Source organism: Thalassophryne amazonica, chromosome 3, assembly GCF_902500255.1.
Source record: "Thalassophryne amazonica chromosome 3, fThaAma1.1, whole genome shotgun sequence".
NCBI classification, from domain to species: Eukaryota; Metazoa; Chordata; class Actinopteri; order Batrachoidiformes; family Batrachoididae; genus Thalassophryne; species Thalassophryne amazonica.
The window spans coordinates 83,160,396-83,186,364 of NC_047105.1; the positions used below are offsets into that span (position 1 = coordinate 83,160,396).

Consider the following 25,969-nt stretch of genomic DNA (forward strand, 5'->3'; position numbering starts at 1 on the left):
AACCAAAATATTATAATGCTATTACCTCTGGTTTTGCGCAAAACCCAATTATCGCAATAGAAAATCGATACAGAAAACACCGCATTTCGAAAATCCTCAAGCATTTTGCGCTCTGATCTCAAGTAGGGCTGTTACGATTACGAATTTCTGGAGACGATTAATTGTCAGACAAATAATTGCGATTGACGAATATGTCTTTTTTTCCCCCCCTTCTTTATATTCTACTATTGTAGTATAATTATACAACTCTGGAAGAACGTTTGGCTTCTGTGAGTGGAGAAACTGGGAATGGTGCAACATTTTTATTTTTATCTTCATTTTACATACAGTCCCAACTTTTTCTGATTTGTGGTTGTTTCTTTTGCATTTCTGAAATCGTTTCTCCTCATCAGTCACGTTTTGTGCTTAAACACTGCATTAAGCTCAAGATTGAACAAATAAATACCTTTGGAAAATAACAGCTGTTAAAGTTCAGAGTTCTCACCTGCTTTTTGTGATCTGTGCGTCTGAACATTGTTTTTCTTGTGTGGCTCAGTTCATTCATATATTCTCATTTTTTAAATATGTTTTTAAAGATATTTGACCGTTTATTTCATCTCATGATCTCATAAATTCAGCATACGACGCGCACATGGTGTGAACAGGACGGTAACGGCAGAATCACGCCTTTAGAGAAAGTTCAGAGAGAAGTAAAGGCAGCTTCACGTTTCCGTTTTGTTAACGTTCACTCGGGTTAAAATCCTCTCTCTGCTCCGCGCTCGCTGTGCACTGAACGTGTCGTGCCTGCATTCAGGAATCTCCCTCACCCACCCCCTCCCTCGCAGTCTGCAGCCTGTTAACTCCGCGCGCGTGAACACAGGCAGACACACACACCGACAGCTCCGCATTTTAGACGGCTTTTGAAGAAGATGGCACTGTTTTAATCGGCCGTCAGCCTCCTTGTTATTGTCCCACCTTAAGACGAGAGCGAGGCTGCAGCATGTTTGACGTCAGATTCTGAGTCGTTTTACACTTTGTGGATAAAATAAATAATTCACGGTAATCGCGAACATGAAAAATAATCGCGAATATGAAAAATACCCACGGCACCCCTGACGATCGATCACGGCACCCTAGGGTGCCGCGGCACCCCGGTTGAGAATCACTGCTCTAGGAAATACAAATTTTAAAAAATCCTATAGAATTTTCTGGAGTTCTCATAGAACAGGAAGTCACATCAATAAGTCAAATATGCCAATTGAGAAGCCAATTATTATTTTACATAAAGGTATCCTTCGCTATTAATATTTATATTAAATTATATTTTAAGGTGAAATATAGTCAGATGTTTCTACAGTGGAAAAGGGGAGTCAGCCAATTTGTGCCTCTGCATGTACACAAATATGGTTAAATGTTTTGTCTAAAATACTTATTTGTACAAATACTGTTGGCCATCATATTTACACAATTATAATCACTGGTAGGAAGAGATGGGGTTAAATGTAATCTTTGGAGGTAAAGTTGGCTTTAGATTCACAAAGGTGTTGAAACATTTTAATCCAGTTTTTAATCCTTGCTATTCTGTTAAAATTACTGCCAAAAGCAAATACTTCATAAAACACGTATCAGCACTTCAATTTCTCTGATTTTTATGATACTGATGACTGAGATGATTACAAATTTTGCAAGTCAAAGGAAAATAAAGAATTATGTCAGAGGTAAGCGCTCACTAAAAGTATAAGGAGATTCCAAGTCTGCTTCTTTGCATTTGGTGGCAAAATAATAACAGTAAACAATAATAAAACACAGCAAGGTGTGGGATGGGATGGACAGGTGTCAGCTTTATCCCTGAAAACTCTACATCCCCAAGAAATGAATAATGGCAGGCACTTGAATGTCATAGTTATGCATGTGTGTGAAGACAGTGGCGGATAGTCAAAATGAAACTGAGTCCTTAAGTGTCTGGAAAACGATTGACAGAAGAAAGCTGTTCCTCCTCATGATTCCATTTCATCTTCATCAAACGATGGTGGCTCAAAGCTCAGTACTTCCTCATAAGTTAAATCTAAGAGAGAGAGAAAAAATGTTTGAACAAATGAAATCACCTGTGTGGAATTTTGCTAATTATTCCGTTCAGAGCCCCATCCCCGCCCCGCCACCCCAGCAGTGCTGAGGGTCAGCGGGCTTCAATCCACAGTTTCAACACTTACACTTCCACTCCTCAATTTCCAGCTCTCGGCTTTCAAAGCTCTGGTCATAAGGTTCTGCTTCAGGCTCATCGTCTGGATCGTGGTACTGGGCGAAGTAAGGGTGGACCAGAGCCTCAGATGCTGTGATCCGCTTGTCTGTGTCGAGCACCAGCATTTTTTCCAGCAAGTCCACCGCTTGATCAGAGGAGGAAAACGTGGAGAACAGAGTGTAAGACCCAGCACGACAAAAAGAAGAAATGAGAGAAAATGAGCAGACAAAGGTCAATAAGACTAAACTGGTAACAAGGTTTAGTTAAAAACGTCATTCAATGTGATGTTAAAACTGTACTTTTAGCTTTCACTGTACAAAGGTTTAAGGTACATTTAATGCGCCAGATCTACAGTGGAAAAGGGTCGACAGATCGATCACCAACTGGTGGTGAGTTGGATCCGCTGGGAGGGGAGGAAGCCGGTCAGACCTGGCAGGCCCAAACGTATCGTGAGGGTCTGCTGGGAACGATTGGTGGAACCCTCTGTCAGGGAGATCTTCAACTCCCACCTCCGGGAGAGCTTCTCCCAGATCCCGGGGGAGGTTGGAGACATGGAGTCCGAGTGGACCATGTTCTCCACCTCCATTGTTGATGCGGCCGCTCGTAGTTGTGGTTGGAAGGTCTCTGGTGCCTGTCGCGGCGGCAATCCCCGAACCCAGTGGTGGACACCGGAAGTAAGGGATGCTGTCAAGCTGAAGAAGGAGTCCTACTTATCTTTGTTGGTAGGTGGGACCCCAGAGGCAGCTGACAGGTACCGGCAGGCCAAGCGTGCCGCAGCCCGTGCGGTCGCAGAGGCAAAAACTCGGGTCTGGGAGGAGTTCGGGGAGGCTATGGAGGAGGACTATTGGTCGGCCTCGAAGAGGTTCTGGCAAACCATCCGATGCCTCAGGAGGCGGAAGCAGCTCTCCACCGGCACTGTTTATGGTGCGGGTGGGGAGCTGTTGACCCTGACTGGGGATGTTGTTGGATGGTGGAAGGAGTACTTCGAGGATCTCCTCAATCCCATCGTCACATCTTCTGAAGAGGAAGCAGAGACTGGGGACTCCGAGGCGGACTCATCCATTACCCAGGCAGAAGTCACCGAGGTGGTTAGAAAGCTCCTCAGTGGCAAGGCTCCTGGGGTGGATGAAATCCATCCTGAGTACCTTAAGTCTCTGGATGTTCTGGGACTGTCTTAGCTGACACGCCTCTGCAACATCGCGTGGCGATCGGGGACAGTGCCTCTGGAGTGGCAGACCGGGGTGGTGGTTCCTCTGTTTAAGAAGGGGGACCGGAGAGTGTGTTCCAACTATAGCCTCCCTGGTAAGGTCTATTCCAGAGTACTGGAGAGGAGAATTCGACCGATGGTCGAACCTCAGATTCAGGAGGAGCAGTGTGGTTTTCGTCCTGGTCGCAGCACACTGGACCAGCTCTACACGCTCTATCGGGTGCTCGAGGGTTCATGGGAGTTCGCCCAACCAGTCCACATGTGTTTTGTGGATCTGGAGAAGGCGTTCGACTGTGTCCCTCGGGGCACCCTGTGGGGAGTGCTCCGGGAGTATGGGGTCCGGGGTCCTTTGCTAAGGGCTATCCGGTCCCTGTACGACCGCAGCAGGAGCTTGGTTCGCATTGCCGGTAGTAAGTCAAACCTGTTTCCAGCGCACGTTGGCCTCCGCCAGGGCTGCCCTTTGTCACTGGTTCTGTTCATGATTTTTATGGACAGAATTTCTAGGCGCAGCCAGGGTGTAGAGGGGGTCTGGTTTGGGAACCACAGAATCTCGTCTCTGCTGTTTGTGGATGATGTGGTTCTGTTGGCTTCGTCAAATCAGGACCTTCTGCGTGCACTGGGGCAGTTTGCAGCCGAGTGTGAGGCGTCCCGGATGAAAATCAGCACCTCCAAATAGGAGGCCATGGTTCTCGACCGGAAAAAGGTGCTTTGCCCTCTTCACGTCGGTGGAGTGTCCTTGCCTCAAGTGGAGGAGTTTAAGTTCACGAGTGAGGGACGGATGGAGCGTGAGATCGATAGACGGATCGGTGCAGCGTCTGCAGTGATGCGGTCGCTGTATCGGACCGTCGTGGTGAAGAGAGAGCTGAGTAGGGGGGCATAGCTCTCGATTTACCGATCGATTTACGTTCCGATCCTCACCTATGGTCATGAGATTTGGCTCATGACCGAAAGAACGAGATCGCGGGTACAAGCGGCCGAGATGAGTTTCCTCCGCAGGGTGGCTGGGCGCTCCCTTAGAGATAGGGTGAGGAGCTCGGTCACTCGGGACGAGCTCGGAGTCGAGCCGCTGCTCCTCCACGTCGAAAGGAGTCAGTTGAGGTGGCTCGGGCATCTTTTCCGGATGCCTCTTGGACGCCTCGCTGGAGAGGTGTTCCGGGCACGTCCCATTGGGAGGAGGCCCCGGGGAAGACCCAGGACACGCTGGAGGGACTACATCTCTCGGGTGGCTTGGGAACGCCTTGGGGTTCCCCCGGAGGAGCTGGGGGAGGTGTGTGTGGATCGGGAGGTCTGGGCGGCTTTGCTTGAGCTGCTGCCCCCGCGACCCAACTCTGGATAAAGCGGAAGAAAATGTATGTATGTATGGATGGATGGATAATGCGCCAGATTTTTTAAAATAATGAAAAATGCTAAATATCTAACACTGTAATGTGCTTTGTAGTGTATACTTTCAGCTTTGATTCAAAACCTTTAACAACTAGAAGCACTCAGAGAGTGCAAACCTCCGCCAAGGCCATGGGGTCATTGACGCCATAACATAACGCCACGCCATGGAATCACTGAATCTAAAAAAGTCTAACAATGATGTTTGCTCAGTAGTAAAAAAGTTTCATCAGCTGTGACTGGATAGCATGTATCCTTAGCGCTTGGCATCACAGTTTATTGCAACTTGCACCTTTCCCAGAAGCTACTGTCATCTGAGCACTGATATCGATATTGCATGTGCTTATAGACAAAAACAAATGAGACAAAATTCAATTTATTATTCAACTAAACTGCAAATATATAATTTTTTTTAACATTTATGAAACACTTCTCTAAACAAGGCCATAGAGTCACTGACCCTAAAGAGATTACCTCCTTGGCACAGTGATCTATTCAACAATTCAGTGTTACAACCAAAACAATGATACATACACTTTTCTTGCCTTTATATTTGACATCCTTGACCATGAAAACATACCACTAGAACTTGGAATCATTTTTGTCTTTATTAGTTCAAAAGTTATTGTATAAAAATGATTTTTCGGTAATGGCGGTTTTCTTCTGAATCTAGCTCCATAACATTTGAAGCTACATCAAATCTGATGACACCTTACTGAATCAGTACAGATTCAGCTACAATTTGGTGTTAGCTGTGCATCTCTAGATTCATTTGTCACCTCACACTGACACATTTTCTATTTTTTCCCTATATTTTTGCATATTCTGGATCACCAGATCCGGAATCTGGCTCAGATCATCACCAAACTTTGTTGTTTGATAGAACATTTGACTATGTTACACCCTAATTTTTTTCAAGCCTTTCTGCCTTGTTTTTGCGGAGTTAGAAACTAGAATGTCAAAATTCCCCCTATCCCGCAATGGTGAGGAATCCTTTGAAAAATTCCCGGATCCGCATCGTGATCCGGATCACCACTAAAATTCAATCACTTGTTCCTCTTGTCATTTCCAACCACTCCACCACTCTGTTCAAAACTTTTTGAGTTATCCTGCTGACAAACAGACAGAAAAACAAACAATCAATCAATCAATTCAATTTTATTTATATAGCGCCAAATCACAACAAACAGTTGACCCAAGGCGCTTTATATTGTAAGGCAAGGCCATACAATAATTACGTAAAAACCTCAACGGTCAAAACGACCCCCTGTGAGCAAGCACTTGGCAACAGTGGGAAGGAAAAATTCCCTTTTAACAGGAAGAAACCTCCAGCAGAACCAGGCTCAGGGAGGGGCAGTCTTCTGCTGGGACTGGATGGGGCTGAGGGAGAGAACCAGGAAAAAGACATGCTGTGGAGGGGAGCAGAGATCAATCACTAATGATTAAATGCAGAGTGGTGCATACAGAGCAAAAAGAGAAAGAAACACTCAGTGCATCATGGGAACCCCCCAGCAGTCTAAGTCTATAGCAGCATAACTAAGGGATGGTTCAGGGTCACCTGATCCAGCCCTAACTATAAGCTTTAGCAAAAAGGAAAGTTTTAAGCCTAATCTTAAAAGTAGAGAGGGTGTCTGTCTCCCTGATCTGAATTGGGAGCTGGTTCCACAGGAGAGGAGCCACAGTAACGACCAGGTGGCCGATAGATAATAAATAAAACTGGTTTTTGGGACTTCCAATTTGGATGGACAAGACTAAGAGTCAAGCTTTCAAATGAATTAAAGCTCTGTCTGGGTTTTTGATTAATTAATAAGCTGGAATGGAAGATTGCTGCTAATCCTCCGCCTCGGCCCGTGCTACGAGCATTCTGGCAGGTAGTGTGACTCGGGGGTGTTGACTCATTTAAACTAACATATTCATCCTGCTGTAACCAGGTTTCTGTAAGGCAGAATAAATCAATATGTTGATCAATTATTATATCATTTACTAACAGGGACTTAGAAGAGAGAGACCTAATGTTTAATAGACCACATTTAACTGTTTTAGTCTGTGGTGCAGTTGAAGGTGCTATATTATTTTTTCTTTTTGAATTTTTATGCTTAAATAGATTTTTGCTGGTTATTGGTGGTCTGGGAGCAGGCACCGTCTCTGCGGGGATGGGGTAATGAGGGGATGGCAGGGGGAGAGAAGCTGCAGAGAGGTGTGTAAGACTACAACTCTGCTTCCTGGTCCCAACCCTGGATAGTCACGGTTTGGAGGATTTAAGAAAATTGGCCAGATTTCTAGAAATGAGAGCAAATGCGACCGAAAACATAACCTCCTTGGCGGAGGTAATAAATTTAAGAAATATTACAATTTGAAAACAAATGCACTCGAACGTGACGACAGCTGCAACTGCTTAATGCTAACTTTTAACATTGAAAATGCCATAGACATGCTAACGCGTTAGCATTGGGCTCCGGATCGTGATCTGGATCACCACTAAAATTTAATCACTTGTTCCTCTTGTCATTTCCAACCACTCCACAAAATTTCATCAAAATCCATTCAAAACTTTTTGAGTTATCCTGCTGACAGACAGACAGACAGACAAACCCGACCAAAAATATAACCTCCTTGGCAGAGGTAAAAATATTGCATGAACCATTGAGGAATTACAGCCATTTGTGTGTATAGTCCCTCCATTGTCAAAGTCCAAGTCAGGTCTGGGAGCATGTGCTGGTGTTGCACGATGGCACATCTACTACATCATTTAACGGAGTCCTGAAAAGCAATCACTCAGCCAGACAACTGGCTCATCCCCAATGCAAGAGATGCCCCTCATCAGAGTCTCCCTAAGTAGTGCAGCAGATAACTGAAACAATCCTTCACATGGTGATACAAGCACCAAATTCGGCACAAATACACCTTAGACGCTACTCTTTTGAAAAACTAATAGGATTAATAAATGTAATAGTTTTGACTGTGTTGACTGCTTGGTCTGCAAGGTAAAGGTTAAACAATGTCGACGTCCATTATATTCTCTGGTATGTGACAGTGAGGAAAATAAGTATTTGAACACCCTGTGAAATTTTCATCTTAGGTGCATGTCCACTGTGAGAGACATAAAAAAAAAAAAAAATCGGAAATCATAATGTATGATTTTTTTTTTAAATAATTTATTTGCATGTTAGTGCTGCAAATAAGTATTTCAACACCTGCCAATCAGCAAAAATTCTGGCCCTCAAAGACCTGTTAGTCCGCCTCTAAAATGTCCACCTCCACTCCACTTATTATTCCAAATTAGAAGCACCTATTTGAGGTCGTTAGCTGCATAAAGACACCTGTCCACCCCACACAATCAGTAAAACTCAACTACTAACATGGCTAAGACCAAAGAGCTGTTCAAAGACACCAGAGACAAAATTGTAGACCTTCACAAGGCTGGAAAGGGCTACGGGGCAATTGCCAAGCAGCTTGGTGAAAAAAGATCAACTGTTACAGCAATTATTAGAAAATGGAAGAAGCTAAATATGACTGTCAATCTCCCTCAGACTGGGGCTCCATGCAAGATCCCACCTCGTGGCATATCAATGATCCTAAGAAAGGTGAGGAATCAGCCCAGAACTGCACGGGAGGAGCTGGTCAATGACCCGAAGAGACCTGGCACCACTGTTTCCAAGGTTACTGTGGATAATACACTAAGACATCATGGGTTAAAATCATGCATGGCACCGAAGGTTCCCAGGCTTAAATCAGCACATGTCCAGGCCCATCTTAAGTTTGCCCATGACCATTTGGATGATCTAGAGGAGTCATGGGAGAAAGTTATGTGGTCAGACCAAAAAAATAGAACTTTTTGGTCTTAATTCCACTCGCCGTGTTTGGAGGGAGAAGAATGCTGAGTACCATCCCAAATACACAGTCCCTACTGTGAAGCATGGGGGTGGTAGCACCATGCTTTGGGGGTGTTTTTCTGCACATGGGACAGGACGACTGCACTGTATTAAGGACAGGATGACCGGGGCCATGTATTGCGAGATTTTGGGGAACAACCTCCTTCCCTCAGTTAGAGCATTGAAGATGGGTCGTGGATGGGTCTTCCAACATGACAATGACCCAAAGCACACAGCCAGGATAACCACGGAGTGGCTCCGTAAAAAGCATATCAAGGTTCTGGAGTGGCCTAGCCAGTCTCCAGACCTAAACCCAATACAAAATCTTTGGCGGGAGCTCAAACTCTGTTTCTTAGCGACAGCCCAGTAACCTGGCTGATCAAGAGAAGATCTGTGTGGAGGAGTGGACCAAAATCCCTGCTGCAGTGTGTGCAAACCTGGTGAAAAACTACAGGAAACGTTTGACCTCTGTAATTGCAAACAAAGCTAATGTACCAAATATTAACACTGATTTTTCACAGGTGTTGCAATACTTATTTGCAGCAGTAGCATACAAATAAATTTAAAAAAAATCATACATTGTGATTTATGGATTTTATTTTATTTTTTTTAGATTATGTCTCTCACAGTGGACATGCACCTAAGATGAAAATTTCAGACCCCTCCATGATTTCTAAGTGGGAGAACTTTCAAAATCGCAGGGTGTTCAAATACTTATTTTTCTCACTATATGTTGCCCTGTAACGTGATAACTAAGCATGACATATGGTGCAAACTATTCCTTTTTAAAACCCTATTAACTCAACCAATAATTTGCATCACGTTTTACAATATTTGGAGCAACTTTTACTTCTGACCCCTGTACAAACTGGAACTGACCTTTGTCACCATTCTTGCGGTTTAAACCCATAACATTCAGTCATAGATAGTCCAAACTATACCTTTTTGGAATGTTTATGATCAGACAAGTAATGTGGTTTAGCTTCAATATGATTGTAACATTTTTAAATTTTGACCCCTGTGTAATTCTTCAATTGACTACCTGGCCGCCTACTGAAATTTCAAGTGGCTACTGGTTTTTCTCAACAGAGTAATGCCTAAGGATTATTTGTGCCAACTTTGGTGCTTGTATTACCATTTGAAGGATTCCTCTGTAAATATTCTGTTATCTGCTGCACAAAAGTAACTGTTTCTTTGAAACAAAGTCATTCCAACAGTACCCGAGGATCCTCTGAAACAGGAACCAAGCTTCAGGACCATAAAGACTTGGATCTTTTTTTCTTCTGCAAAGTATCAGGATTGTGAAACCCTTCTGTCCAGCTTTTTCTCGGTGTCTTTTAACCTCAAAAGCAGAGATATGAACACTATTGTTGAGATAATCTCAACATTTACTGTGTGGGAAAAACCTATGTCACTCACTCATCTTCAACCGCTTATCCGAGATCGGGTCGCGGGTGCAACAGCTCCAGCAGGGGACCCCAGACTTCCCATTCCCGGGCCACACTGGCCACCTCTGACTGGGGAATCCTGAGGCCTTCCCAGTCCAGTGTGGTGATATAATCTCTCCACCTAGTCCTGGGTCTAACCCGGGGTCTCCTCTCCAGATGGACGTGCCTGGAACACCTCCACAGGGAGGCACCCAGGAGGCATCCTTAGCAGATGCCCAAACCACCTCAGCCGGCTCCTTTCAACGTGAAGGAGCAGCAGTTCTACTCTGAGCTCCCCACAGATGACCAACCCTCACGACCATAGGTGAGAGTAGTAACAAAGACTGACCAGTAGATCGAGAGCGTCGCCTTTTGGCTTAGCTCCTTTTCGTCACAACAGTATGGTAGAGCGAATGCAACACCACTCCTGCTGTACCAATTCTCCAGCCAATCTCACGCTCCACTGTCCCCTCGCTCGTGAACAAGACCCCGAGGTACATGAACTCCTTCACTTGGGGCAAGACCGCATTCCCTACCCAGAATAGGCAATTAATTTAATTTACTAAATTAATTTTGTAACCTCAACACACCATAAAAAGCAAAAAAAATCATGTTAGCATTAGGTTTATCCATAAGGTTCTTCTTGTCACTTCTGCATATTACCTGACGACATAATCAATGTGCACTGGTCTTTTCAGAGTTCTGCAAATGGCTTAGCCACAATAACTTTTGTTTTGCATGGAGAATTTTTTCATGAATTTTACACAAGCACACATTTAAATTTTTTTTTTTATATATATATCGGTGGTAGCTGCACAACAATGTCAATTTGAGAGTTTGCAACATGAGATCTGGCACTAAACGGGCAAGTTATTTGTCATGAAATCAGACATTTTACTGAAATATATGGAGGGGAGGGCACTGCGAAGAACGTAATTTTGGCCACGCACTCCTGCATTGGCCCATCCCCTCTTCAGGCAGAATTTCGCACGGAATGCCCTGACCATTCCAAAACCCAGATACGGCGATTCCTTGAAAGTGAATGTGAAACTTTTGTTAAACCCCTTGAAGTAAAGCTGAAGGTCTACACTACAAGCGCATCTTTATTGCAACTTTGCCTCTGTACAATCCACAATGGACTTGAAATTAAACTGTCTAAATACTTACAGTAGTATGTAAAAGTTTTGCAACCCTGATGATTTCCCTGATTTTCCTTTATAGATCATTTGTTGTATGGATCAGCAATTTCAGTTAAATATATCATATAGCAGACAAACACAGTGATATTTGAGAAGTGAAATGAAGTTCATAGGATTTACAGAAAGTGTGCAATAGTTCTTTAAACAAAATTAGACAGGTGCATAAATTTGGGCATCCCAACAGAAAAAAAAATACATCAATATTTAGTAGATCCTCCTTTTGCAGAAATAACAGCCTCTAAACACTTTCTATAGCTTCCAATGAGAGTCTGGATTCTTCTTTACAAAACATCAATAATTCAGTCAGGTTTGTTGGTTTCTGAGCACGGACAGTCCGCTTAAAATCAAACCACAGATTTTCAATAACATTCAGGTCTGGGGACTGAGATGGCCATTCCAGAACCTTGTACTTGTTCCTCTGCATGAATGTCTTATTAGATTTTGAGCAGTGTTTAGGGTCTTCTTGTTGAAACCCCCGGCGCAACTTCAACTTTGTCACTGATTCATGAACATTGTTCTCAATAATCTGCTGATATTGACTGGAATCCATGTGACCCTCAACTTTAACAAGATTCCCAGTACCTGCACTGGCCACACAGTCCCACAGCATGATGGAACCACCTCCAAATTTTACTGTAGGTAGCAAGTGTTATTCTTGGAATGCTGTGTTCTTTTTCAGCCATGCATACCACCCCTTGTTATGTCCAAATAACTCAATTTTAGTTTCATCAGTCCACAGCACCTTATTCCAAAATGAAGCTGCGTGTCCAAATGTGCTTTAACATACCTCAAGCGACTCTGTTTCTGGTGTGTATGCAGAAAAGGCTTCCTCTGCATTACAGCGTCATACAGCATCTCTTTGTGCAAAGTGTGCTATATAGTTGAACGATGCACAGACACACTATCTGCAGCAAGATCATGTTGTAGGTCTTTGGAGCAGGTCTGTGGGTTTAGTATGACTCTTCTCACCATCCTTTGCTTCAGCTTATTTGAGATTTTTCTTGGCCTGCCAGTTCAGGCCGTAACTAGTACTGTGCCTGCGGTCTTCCATTTCCTCACTATGTTCCTCACAATGGAAACTGACAGCTCAAATCTCGGAGAAAGCTTTTTGTATCCTTCCCCTAAACCATGATGTTGAACAATCTTTGTTTTCAGATCATTTGAGAGGCGTTTAGAGGCTCCCTTGTTGCCACTCATTAGAAGGGATGCAAAGATGGGAAACATTTGCAAATGGCCACCTTAAATACCCTTTCTCATAACTGGATTCACCTGTGTAAGGAAGTCACGGGTCAATGAGCTTACCAAACCAATTTTGTGTTCCAATATTTAGTGCTAAATGTATTCAAATCAATAAATGACAAGGGTGCCCAAATTTATGCACCTGCCTAATTTTGTTTAAATAATTATTGCACACTTTCTGTAAATAGTAGAAACTTCATTTCACTTCTCAAATATCAGTGTGTTCGTCTGCTATATGATATATTTTACTGAGATTTCAGATCCAGACAACCAATGATTTATAAAGGAAAATCATGAAAATTATCAGGGTTGCCCAAACTTTTGCATACAACTGTATGTACTCAGCTATATCCAGTAAAACTCACCTAAACAGTCACTGTATAAACTAGATATTTGCACTCGCCAGAAAAGCGCAAAAGTACCAATGCGTTTGTATGAATTTCTATGTAATAAACACTGTATATAATGGATTTTGTGTAACGGATTTTCACTCACATTGGACAAAACGTCCCATCCGATCACAATGTATTTCCGTTAAAAACTCCCCATATATACCGGACAAAGCAGTCTGGACGTGTCCAGTAAAAGAGGTACAAAATGAAGTTCAGCACTGACACTAGCTGATTCGAGGAAAGTGGGTACCATATTTCTGTGATTAAAAGACCATTCATTTATATTTTCCAAACTGTGCTCAGACACAGGACCTAAAAAAGGCCTTTATTCAAGTCCGGTGATTCTTAAAATGATGCTTGTTGCCTGCACTGTAATATGGTGTTAAGTTTCACACATATCGCTGGGTGTGACGAACCAAAGATGACGCTTTAGATCACAGACCTCTGCGGGGCTGTGAACCCTCCCCATGGTGTGCACCTGCTAAATGACGGAGACTGCAAAGGCTGCGATTTGTCACTTTTATATTTTCACTTCTCCCATCATATTTTAAAAGCTTTTGCCGTACGCATGCAGATCACATTTCGATTATGGATCAAATACGTTCGGTAGAAAAGTCAGCAAACTTCACAATGAGTCAGAAAAAGATGCCTCGCAATTCATGGAAGAAATTGTACGTACTATACTGTTGGTTTGGAGGTTGATGATTGAGCTCATTGAGGGACAAATTAATCCAGAAAAAGCTTCTGTTCCTGTGGCAAATTGACAGAGAACTTTAAAAGACACAGCCACCTCCCAGAGACAGAGAACTTTAAAGAGTCACGTGCACGTCAACATCATTGCCTGACCACAGAGTTGGAGAAGCATAAACCAGGCTTTAGAATTTTAAGATACCACTCTGCAGCGGACTTACAAAATAGAGTGACTCAACCAAATGTAATCTTTTTAATGCACATATTGGCTGGCGCTTATTTAAGGCATGCTTATTTTTTTCAGACGCCGTTTTGACCCACTCATTAAATGAGGCAGGTCCCGATTCAAGGTCAGGCTTTTAATCAAGGAAATATATAAACCTAATTGGTGCTGAGCATTTCCCATGAATCGTTTGGCTCCTCCTGGCTGTATCTAATCTGTTACATATGTACAACGGATTTTGTCCATTTTCTACATAACAGATTTTGTCTGTTTTATACATATAATGGATTTCGATTATAATGGACAAAATAACGGGCAAAATTCGGCGATCCCCCTGAATCTATTATATGCAAGGTTTACTGTATTGCTTTTAGGTGAATTTATTTATTTAAACTGGAATAGGATTGTTTAGATTTTCCAAATCTGATTTTCTGTCGACACAGTACATCAAGGGAAAAACAAGTAAAAATATTCTTGCCAAGACTGGAATGCCTAAAACCTTTGTACAGTACTGTAAGTGCCTGTAATTATCTCCACCAACTGACGTAGTGGTGTGACAAACCTCCAGAGGTGGATAACTAATACAAGCTACTACAGAAAGAAAAAGCAGTGGCTTTCGTCTTCCATTAGATGTCTCCACTGAGTCAGGAGTAGCTGAACAGTGTCTGGTGCCAGATAGAAAACTTACCAAGTGGGTTGGCCCCAATGAACACGTCAGCAAAGTTCATCTTAGGCATGTGGGCAAGTGATTTAACGTAGTTCCTCGCCTGTAAAAATGATCAACAAATGTGATGAATTGATTTTCATAATAATACAATATGAAAAGGCAACTCTTTTTAATGACAGCTCAGAATTTAGAATCATGTTACACTTATTTTGATTGAATTTTCCCTCATGAATATAGAGCGATTACATTCATACACTTCAGTGTGCATAAATCGACCCAGAAAAGCATGCATTAAAATTTTTTTTTAAACTTTTTAATTCACATTCAAATCACACAAGTAGTACATTATTCAGAGGGATCAAGAACCAAGGCCACAGGTAACTCGTCAAAATACAGTGGCACTAGGAAAGCACTCTGGGAAGCCTTGATGTAAGGAGCATGGTGAGTCAGAGAGAATAAAGAATAAGTGGAGTGAAAGGAGAGACTAAAACGCAGAGGATGCAGAGACACTGGTCAGAATGTTGACGGCTACTGATACACGTCTGTCTTGAATGTAAAGAGGATTGTGGGTACTGACTGGCGGATGGCTGTGGCTCAGCTCCGGTTCTGTTGCGGAGAGAGAGCGACAGAGAGAGAGGCAGAAAGAGAGCGCGAGAGAGAGACAGAGCCACAGCACATTGGAAGGTGGAGGATTGTCTCACCTCATGGCTGGGCATCCTGCTTATGAGGGAGGCTGGGGGCGTCCCCGTCAGGCGCATTATCTGCTGCAGCTGGTTTATATCTATAGCGTCTGAGTTAAGGGGCATCATAACATGGATGTCAGCATGTCAAAAAAGCATGGACGGTGAGGATAGCTTATGTCTGGCAACTGGTCAGGGGGGAGGAAGTGTCAGAGCAGGGCTAAAGGGAGGGAACAAACACACGGTGAGGATGATGGATGAAGGAAGAACGTTTTTGTGTTATAACAAAGCAAACCTAGATGGCCCGATTATACGGTAAAATAATCTATTCAGTGTGATATCCATACTCTAACCCGGGTTGCACTGGAAGCATCGTACCTGTCCTATAAGACGATTGTCACGTCATAAGTCACAAGGTAGAGGTTCTCAATCCTGCTCCTCGGGACCCCACATTCTGCTCATTTTCCATGTCTCGCCACTTTATCTACACATAAGGAATTAAATCAGATGTGTTCTCTTTGTTAGCTAATGTAATTGGCTCATTGTAGCCTCACGAATCAGGCCTGAGATGATCAGGGAGAGGTACAAAATAAATGAATGAGTTCAGTGCCTCCGGAAAGTATTCACAGCACTTTACTTTTTCCACATTTTATGTTACAGCCTTATTCCAAAATGGATGAAATTAATTTTTCTCCTCAAAATTCCACCAACAAGACCCCATAATGACAATGTGATTATTTTTTTAAAGATTTTTGCAAATGAATTAATAATAATAATAAAACCCTAAGAAATAACATGTACATGGGTATTCACCGTCTTTATCAAGCTTCTCCTGTGATGTCTTATCCTTATGTGTTATTACTTATTATATTATATATACCTTTTTTCCTGAGCTGCTTGGGTGGGTAGGGGGAGTTCCCATGGGATAAAAAAGCTTTTTAACCTACCGTCCCTGGTTCTCCACCTAAGTGGCTCTACTCTACTCTTTTCTACTCTCCTATTTTACTCTTCCTTTTTAGATATACCTTTGTATACTGGCATAGTTCCACCTTAGAATTGGAATATAATATATAAGATACCTTACTGAATTTTCATGAAGCTCAAAATTGAGCTCAGGTGCATCCTGTTTCCACTGGTCATCCTTGAGATGTTTCTACAGCTTAATTGGAGTCCACCTGGGGTAAATTGGATGACCTCTAATTTCCTGCTTTTAAACTCAGATAAAACTGAAGTTATTGTACTTGGCCCCACAAATCTTAGAAACATGGTGTCTAACCAGATCCTTACTCTGGATGGCATTACCCTGACCTCTAGTAATACTGTGAGAAATCTTGGAGTCATTTTTGATCAGGATATGTCATTCAAAGCACATATTAAACAAATATGTAAGACTGCTTTTTTGCATTTACGCAATATCTCTAAAATTAGAAAGGTCTTGTCTCAGAGTGATGCTGAAAAACTAATTCATGCATTTATTTCCTCTAGGCTGGACTATTGTAATTCATTATTATCAGGTTGTCCTAAAAGTTCCCTGAAAAGCCTTCAGGTAATTCAAAATGCTGCAGCTAGAGTACTGACGGGGACTAGAAGGAGAGAGCATATCTCACCCATATTGGCCTCTCTTCATTGGCTTCCTGTTAATTCTAGAATAGAATTTAAAATTCTTCTTCTTACTTATAAGGTTTTGAATAATCAGGTCCCATCTTATCTTAGGGACCTCATAGTACCATATCACCCCAATAGAGCGCTTCGCTCTCAGACTGCAGGCTTACTTGTAGTTCCTAGGGTTTTTAAGAGTAGAATGGGAGGCAGAGCCTTCAGCTTTCAGGCTCCTCTCCTGTGGAACCAGCTCCCAATTCGGATCAGGGAGACAGACACCCTCTCTACTTTTAAGATTAGGCTTAAAACTTTCCTTTTTGCTAAAGCTTATAGTTAGGGCTGGATCAGGTGACCCTGAACCATCCCTTAGTTATGCTGCTATAGACTTAGACTGCTGGGGGGTTCCCATGATGCACTGAGTGTTTCTTTCTCTTTTTGCTCTGTATGCACCACTCTGCATTTAATCATTAGTGATTGATCTCTGCTCCCCTCCACAGCATGTCTTTTTCCTTGTTCTCTCCCTCAGCCCCAACCAGTCCCAGCAGAAGACTGCCCCTCCCTGAGCCTGGTTCTGCTGGAGGTTTATTCCTGTTAAAAGGGAGTTTTTCCTTCCCACTGTCGCCAAGTGCTTGCTCATAGGGGGTCGTTTTGACCTTTGGGGTTTTTACGTAATTATTGTATGGCCTTGCCTTACAATATAAAGCGCCTTGGGGCAACTGTTTGTTGTGATTTGGCGCTATATAAATAAAATTGAATTGAATTGAATTAAATTCAGTTGAGTGGCCATAATTTGGAAAGGTACAAACCTCTCTACATATAAGGTCCCACAGTTGACAATGCATGTCAGAACAAAAGCCAAGCATGAAGTCAAAGGAATTGTCTGAAGATCTCTGAGACAGGACTGTCTCGAGGCACAAATCTGGGAACGGGTACAGAAACATTTCTGTTGCTTTGAAGGTCTCAATGAGCACAGTGGCCTCCATCATCCGCAAATCAAAAAAGTTCAACTCCACCGAGAGCTGCCCGCCCGTGTAAACTGAGCAATCGAGGTAGAAGGGACTTTGTCAGGGAGGTGACCAAGAACCTGATGGTCACTCTGCCAGAGCTCCAGCATTTACTCTGTGAAGAGAGGAGAACCTTCCAGAAGGACAGCTATCTCTGCAGCAAAAATATGAATGCAGCAATGTACAGAGACATCCTGGATGAAAACCTGCTCCAGAGCACTCTTGACCTCAGAATGGGGCGACAGTTCATCTTTCAGCAGGACAATGACCCTAAACACACAGTCAAGATATCAAAGGAGTAGCTTCAGGACAACTCTGTGAATGTGCTTGAGTGGCCCAGCTAGAGCCCAGACCTGAATCTGATTAAACATCTCTGGAGAGATCTGAAAATGGCTGTGCAGCGACACTCAACATCCATCCTGATGGAACTTGAGAGGTGCTGCAAAGAGGAATGGGCAAAACTGCCCAAAGATAGGTGTGCCAAAATTGTAGCATCATATTCAAGAAGACTTGAGGCCGTAATTGCTGCCAAAGGTACATCAACAAAGTACAGTGGAACCTCAGTTTTCGAATGGCTTTCTTTACAAACAAATCAGGTCATAAACATATTTTTTGAAAGAAAAATGCACTGCTTTTTGAAGTCTTGGTGCACTAACACCTCCGCTGCAGTAGGTGGAAATAATGCAGTGTTGGTTTGCAATCCTCCAATAAGCAAATACGCCCAACTTCGGATGTTTATTCAATCATATGAGGTCTGTTAGAAAAGTATCCGACCTTTTTTTTTTTTTTTTTTTTTTTTTTTTTTTTTGCAAAAACCTGATGGATTTTCCTTGTAATGAAAATCCACCGACAGCACTACAGACGACCTCACATAAATGCTGTTTGCCAGCAACTGACGCAATCGGCAGGTGTGAAAAAATTCACGCATGCGCCAGAAGGTTCAAGGTTGGCTCATGCAAGTACACGTGATTCAAATCCATCAGGTTTTTGCAAAAAAAAAAAAAAAAAAAAAAAAAAAAGGTCGGATACTTTTCTAACAGACCTCGTATGTTTGGAGACTGTGTGGTAGTTCTAATGGTTAGAGGTGAAGAAACAGCAATTTTTCACCGACAACTTTGTTGTGGGCATTAAAAGTTATCAGCCGCATACATTTTCCTGTAATCATACATTAAGTGGAGCTAATGAGTGAAGCTACCGAGAACTGCTAAAAGTGCTAACGCGGTTAGCATACAACGAGTGTGGTGTCTGGCATCTGTGTGTTGGCAAAATCTTCAATCTGTACCATACTGAAAAAAAAGTGGTGATAAAGGGAGTTAATGTTGCCAAACAAAGATCACAGACACTGGAAAAGGTGGAAAACTTGCTGCTGATCTAGACAAATGAAAAGCAGTGCTGGCGACCACAGTACTGAGCTGTCTATGGAGGAACTTTAACTTCTTCAGAAACGGGGGGGGGGGGGGGGGGGTTGATGGAGGAACTGACATCAAGTATCTTCTGTACAGGTAAGGTGAAATTAAATTGTCTATTTTATTATAATGACTGTACAGTATTTTGTAATTTTGTATAAGATACTATGCATATTCTTTGTTTATGTCTGCCTTTGATGCTTGAACTGCTGTTTAAAAAGGTAAAAACACAGCGTTCCTTTTGGCGCCTGGAACTGATTAACCCATTTTATACTGTTTCTTATGAGAAAATTGGTGTTGCTTTAAGAACAACTTGGTTTAAGAACAACATTTAGGAACCAATTAAGTTCTAAAACCAAGGTTCTACTGTACTGAGCAAAGGGTGTGAATACTTATGTACATGATTTCTTAGTTTTTTATTTTTAATAAATTTGCAAAAAAAAAAAAAAAAAATTCATGTTGTCATTATGGGGTTTTGTGAGTATAATTTTGAGGGGACAAATGAATTTCATTAATTTTGAATAAGGCTGTAACAAAATGTGGAAAAAGTGAAGCGCTGTGGATACTTTCCAGATGCACTGTAAACAAGCCTACAGCACTCTGGGTCGCGAACAGCAAAACTGACAACTGCTGTGCTCAAGAAAAGCAAGAATCAAAAGCCCAGTGCTCATGTGCAAATGAAGCCCTTAAAATATTACACATCTTCACAGCAAAACAGGAACAGAGTGCATGTAGTAGTGACAGTCCAAAGTGGGAGAAGAGACTCTAGCCATAGCAACACATAAGCAACTCAAACACAGGCAACAAAACAGGATGGTGTTTGAGACTCACAGACTCAGATGAGAATTTCATCAAGATCTCAGGCCCCGGTACTCCAACGAGCTTCATAGTAAGCTGCAACTGATCAATGTCTACCACACTCACATGAAGGAAAACAGGAGGGGAGGAGGGTAAAGGATGGGAGACACGTGGAACAGAAAGTTGCAATCCACAGTTTGGTCAATCTATATTTGGACACAGATTTATTTATTTATTTAATAACAAGTGTCTAAAAGAATCACTGAATGTGAGGTTACAGTGCAGACGGTCAAGTCTGACTTTAGAGTAATTACATCTAAATCAGGTGAGTGATGCATGATTTACAACTCTGTATGCAGTCTCACACTTTTTAAGAGATCAAAATAATCAGACACTGCTTAACACTGATTTGAAGCATTACATATCACAGAGATAACCAGAAAGAGTTGGATTTGGCTACAGTCTTCTACATGGCTTCAAGCCAACCCAAACCTAGATTATACAGTAGTGTTATGTGACTAAAAAGATTAATCCAGGTTTTGAGTATATTTCTTATTATTACATGGGAAACAAGGTACCAGTAGATTCAGTAGATTCTCACAAATCCAACAAGACCAAGCATTCATGATATGCACACTCTTAAGGCTATGAAATTGGGCTATTAGTAAAAAAAAGTAGAAAAGGGGGTGTTCACAATAATACAACCCCTGGCAGTAATTATGGAATCACCAGCCTCGGAGGATGCTCACAATAATAGTAGCATCTGCTGTTGATGCTACAAACTCAAAACCATTATGTTCAAACTGCTTTTTTTAGCAATCTTGTGAATCACTAAACTAGTATTTAGTTGTATAACCACAATTTTTCATGATTTCTTCACATCTGTGAGGCATTAATTTAGTTGGTTTGGAACCAAGATTTTGCTCGTTTAATAATGTGCTTGGGGTCATTGTCTTGTTGAAACACCCATTTCAAGGGCATGTCCTCTTCAGCATAAGGCAACATGACCTCTTCAAGTATTTTGACATATCCAAACTGATCCATGATACCTGGTATGCGATATATACTCAAAACCTAGATCTTTTTAGTCACATAGCACTACTGTTATTCTGAACACTACTGTATATCCTCTTTGAAAGTTATGCTACTCTACCATAAAGCTGTATTTGGTGAAGACAGGCAGCAGTACCACAACCTCTGAAGCGACCAACTCCTTCAGAGTTTGTGTATCTTGGTGCTTTACTTCACTCACCTCCTTCCCTGCAATGTCTTTCAGTGTTTTGGCTACGGCCTGGTCTAGACAGGCTTAACATGCTGTCACACTGCCCATGTAATAATTTAACTGAACTACAAAACATCAAATTAGTTTTACACTATTTATCTTCTGATTTTTGAATGGAACATAGAATGACAACACTACATATCTGTGAGTTAAACAAGGCAGCATTCAATTGTCTAAATATTTCTGGTCCCTTTCAAATTAACAGCTACACACAAAAGGGCCTTTCATTTAAAAACTGAACATCCATTTAGGAGGTATTTCACCTCAAACTAAAGCTGACAGTTTACACACTATGACATATGCTTTCAACTCCAATACGCTGACAGTCAAAAAAAAAAGTTACTATCAACACGAAGCTTTATATGGACATAAGTGTATGTCATAAACTCATTCAGTTTCATTCATGCAGTCCATTACAAAATAATAAATACTGTAAATGATACTCTTGCACACATATGGTGCAGCTACAACTGACTGACAGGCACACTTGTCATACAACTATTACAACACTGGGAAGTGAATGAAGATTTTTAACAATAACACGTATTATTTGTCTCATTAATATTACTGTTTTTATTCAACATGTGCCGTTTAAGGTCACATCATGTCAAACAATGTTTGGTCATTTTTCAGATCATACAAAATTGTAAAACTCCTTTATATATATCAAAAAAAAAAGTTTTTTTTTCCATTTGATCTGATGATAAAGTGTCTGACAGTCACACACCGATGTCATACTAAAGGCACAGTACCAACCCATGCATAACATACAAAACAATTTTTAAGTTTTCCCACTAAATGACACCCTGTATACAGACTGTCTTGACAGCAAAATGAGAGATTAATACATATCACATATCTAAGTGAGCTTTCCAGTAGCTAGCTCCGTTACCTATTCAGATGATCTGAAAGTGGCAAGGGAGCATGTACTGGAGCAATTATTCAGAGCATAAGTTACAATTATGCAAACAGACCGCCCACACCTAACAGGACTGACCTTATCTAATGTGTATCAGGTTCTGTATGTAACATTACCCTGGCCCGTCTGTGTACAGAGCTCTGTGTTGCATCTTTAAACCGTTTCAAGTCTTACCACTGTGAATGTGCAGGTTGATAGGAGACAAACAGGAAGGCTGACTGTACTATACAGAAGCAGCAGAAACAGCAACAAAGTTGGGACAAAACAATGTGGGACTCTCAGTCCCAACATATGTATCCTTCAGCATGTACAGACACACCCACAAACAAAACAAAAGGTTCATTTATGCTTTTGCACGTGCCGTAAGCAGTCAACTGAAAGGATTTATACACTGGTGCATTCTGTACTGAAATATTCTCTGTAATAGCAGCTGGCAATAATGAGTAACTATTTACTATAAAATGCATAAAATCATTGCACAAAAACATTTAGGCCACAATCTTTCACTTGGCACAAAGAAACATACAGCACAACACAAGTATCATTGTTAGTGTGTGCACCTAGTGGAATATGAAGGGCATTATGGTGGAATATGGAGGAGATCAAATGTTTGGCAGAGAATAGGCAGGAGGTGGTGGTGTGCAAAGGATTCGCCTCAGGTGGATGACTGCTGCACCTGCTGTAAAATCATTTCTGAGTTCACCAGCTTGCGTCTCAAAGGGAATGACAGATGACAGTCAGTGATTGGTTTATTTCATGGTATGCCAAAAACACCTAAACTAAGTACAACCTATTTGCACCTTGCACCTTATTTTTGCTCAGTTTAGATGCTGTAAAAACAGTTAAGTGGAGGATCAATGGTGGGACTCGATCTTACAGAACAAGCTCCTACCATGCACCTGACATGTTTTGCAGTCTGTGGGACAGCCACAAAAGAGGACGCCCAGGCTAAGGTAAGCCTTACTGTATAATTGGCCATTTTGCAAATTTACTTACATTTAGTGATGTAATGGTGCACGTTTAGCACGACAGACAAGAGGTCTGTGCAACTGGACACTTTTAATGATGATTTTACCCATTCAGTGATGAAAAGCCCAAGATCGAATAACCAACAAAGAATTCTTAAATGTGCAAAACAAGAACAAAAGTCCAATTATAGATCACTGGAATTTCACCCCTGCCCAAATAAAAAAGTAATTGACATTCGGTATTTTGAAAATAGGAAAACATTTTATCTGTACTATGGCGGGAAATAGGACCTGTCTAACACTGGCAGGTAAAAAAAAAAAAAGGAGGTGAATCAGAGTACAAGTGTGTTCCTTACCAGGGAGGATAGAAGCCTTTCATTTGGGAAAGATTTTCCCAATCATAGCCTTGAGATTGGCAACATTTTAAAACTTGAACACTGAAATGAAGCACTTTCCTATATTTTGTCAATACAAACTTCACCTTAAAATTCCAACTGTACGAACCTTATAAAACTAAGACCTCACACTTGGAAAATTGAGAAGTTAACATGCATATTTATTATATTAAAACAGAAATGTATTATGAGGTTATCTTCGATGAATATGCAAATTGGTATCTTAAGTATTAAACATATATTTGTTAGTACAGTTTTTCTCAGTTTTCTGTTCTTTCAGCTTCTCCCTTTCATAGTTATTGACCATTTACAGTCCACAAATGTTTCAGGGTGACTGACTAACTTGAGATGGACAACAAAGCCTCAGGATGGGAAGTTATAGAATTGTAGTTTATGAAGGCAAATCAATTTAATTCAGTGAGTGATTAAATTCTCAACTCTCATGCTCTGATCTGGACACTCTTAACTTTAAAACATTGCATGATTTGACCATTTTATTCAACAATTTGATATAAGACATTGACAAAAACCCCATCAACATGGCAAAGGGGAAGTACGAAATGTTGCATATAAGCAATGTTCATTCAAATAGGTTAATTTGTTGATTAACTTCTACTGACATAGCTACATTTATTCTTAATTCAATCTGTCTAACACTTTCATTGCTCAGTTTGAGTATTTTCATCTTGTTCTTGTTAATGTTTAGTAAGATGTTCCAACGGAAAGCTCGACAGAACACCCGCCATTATCTCCTCCTCCTTTTGTTGGCTTTACTGGTGGGTGGCATTGGCAAACTAGGTGTGCATTACTGCCCCCCGCAACCAAGAAATGTTCTCAATAAATTTGCACTGACCTCAAAAATGATCTTTTGGGAGGAGAAAGAGCCAGAAGTCTGCCAAAATTGAAAAAAAAATCTCATGTCTGCAGACATGTATCCAGGTTTGTCTAGGTATAGAAACAACATGATTGTGTTCTTTTGCTGTGTATGCATTAAAAGATTTAGATGCCCACTTTCAGTGGTCTGTCTGAAATACGACCTGAGTGAGTCTGTCATGTGGTGAATGTGGTGATCAGCGCATGCTCCTTGACATGAAGCTCAGTTAAAGCAGAACTTTAATTTTATTCCAATGTGGCTACAAACCCTAAAACACATCAACATAAGTTATGTGACCATTAAAATAAAAGTAATAATAAAATAAACCGCTGTGTAAGCAATAAACCACTTGTGAGAGCATGAACATGTGGAAGACCAAGGATATCATGCAACCTGTATGGAAAAATTGAATCACACACTGACATAAAAAAAAAACCAATGCATCCTGTACTACCTAAGCATCATTTGCAATAGTGTTCAGCAATTTTTACTCCAAGGAGTCACGTTATTTCTGCACTGAAATAACAGAGGTGGAAGGATACGGTCTGTGCCAGGAAACAGTGTTTTTCCAGTAAGTAGTTCAGCCATGATGCAGCCCACTGACCAGATATCCACTATTACATATATTCATAAAAAACAATAACGACAAAAAGACAAGAAGCATAGTAAATACTTGACAATATGACAAGGTTTACATCCTAATTAGTATGCAAATCAGAGGTTTTTCTGTATTGCTGCACTGCAAAATAAAACTGTGGCAGCACACTTTATGAAATACAGTAAAACTCACATATAACATTCAGGTAGACCAGCGAAAATGGTTCAAACTGAAATCCGCTATATGCATAAAACGGACAAAATCCCCTATATGTACAAAATGGACAAAACCTGTTATACAAAATCTGGTATATACAGTGTTTCTTACAAGGAAAACCACACAAAAGCATTGGGACATTTGCTTTTGACCGATGAGTGCGAATGTCCAGTTTATACAATGATGTATAGATGAGTTTTACTGTAGATTTGTAATAAATATGTTGTTTCTGCATTGTCATTGTATGCACAGCCACATTTCAAAGGACACAGTGTAATAGGACTGGTCACATATGGCTTACTCCTTTATCAACAGTGGCTTTTATAAACTGGGAAACAGGGGTGCCGTGCCCCCTTGTTTTGGCTGTGCGCCCCTTGCCAAAACACCCTTTTTTAAGCTTTATACCTAGCACACAGCCTTCCCCTTGGCAATCAATTCTTCCGTAAATACATAACATTGATGCCAGGAAATAACAAGCCTGTTCATAATAAACAGAGTATTTTTTTTCTTCAACATACTAAAAACATGGCAAAATGATATTCAAATATTCAAAAGCTCCACACCCCCTTCCACCCGCATCTGGTGTCACCCTGTTGCTACATTTTCCTAGAAAAACTCCTGATCAACTAAAACAACATGTCACTTTGAAAATTATGACAAAACATCTATTTATGATGGTTTGACTTTTTTTTGCATCAAAGTCATTATCCATAGCA

At 41.3% G+C, this 25,969-nt stretch overlaps 1 protein-coding gene across 3 annotated transcripts in view; it reads right to left on the reverse strand.

Moving 5' to 3' along the window:
• Nucleotides 1-1,331: 1,331 nt before the first annotated feature.
• mapk14b (mitogen-activated protein kinase 14b) overlaps nt 1,332-25,969 on the reverse strand; it is a 94,255-nt gene continuing 69,617 nt past the window's right edge. Inside the window, exons 8-12 of one of the 3 annotated variants that reach the window (XM_034166983.1) lie at nt 24,982-25,053; nt 20,035-20,114; nt 14,536-14,614; nt 2,190-2,363; nt 1,332-2,044 (exon numbers count right to left, since the gene is read on the reverse strand). In XM_034166983.1, coding sequence (XP_034022874.1) covers nt 1,977-2,044; nt 2,190-2,363; nt 14,536-14,614; nt 20,035-20,114; nt 24,982-25,053 — 473 coding nt within the window. In that variant the 3' untranslated portion in view covers nt 1,332-1,976. Of the gene's footprint in view, nt 2,045-2,189; nt 2,364-14,535; nt 14,615-15,215; nt 15,296-15,316; nt 15,679-20,034; nt 20,115-24,981; nt 25,054-25,969 lie in introns of those variants that run through there. The other 2 variants (XM_034166982.1, XM_034166984.1) reach the window with 2 other exon arrangements.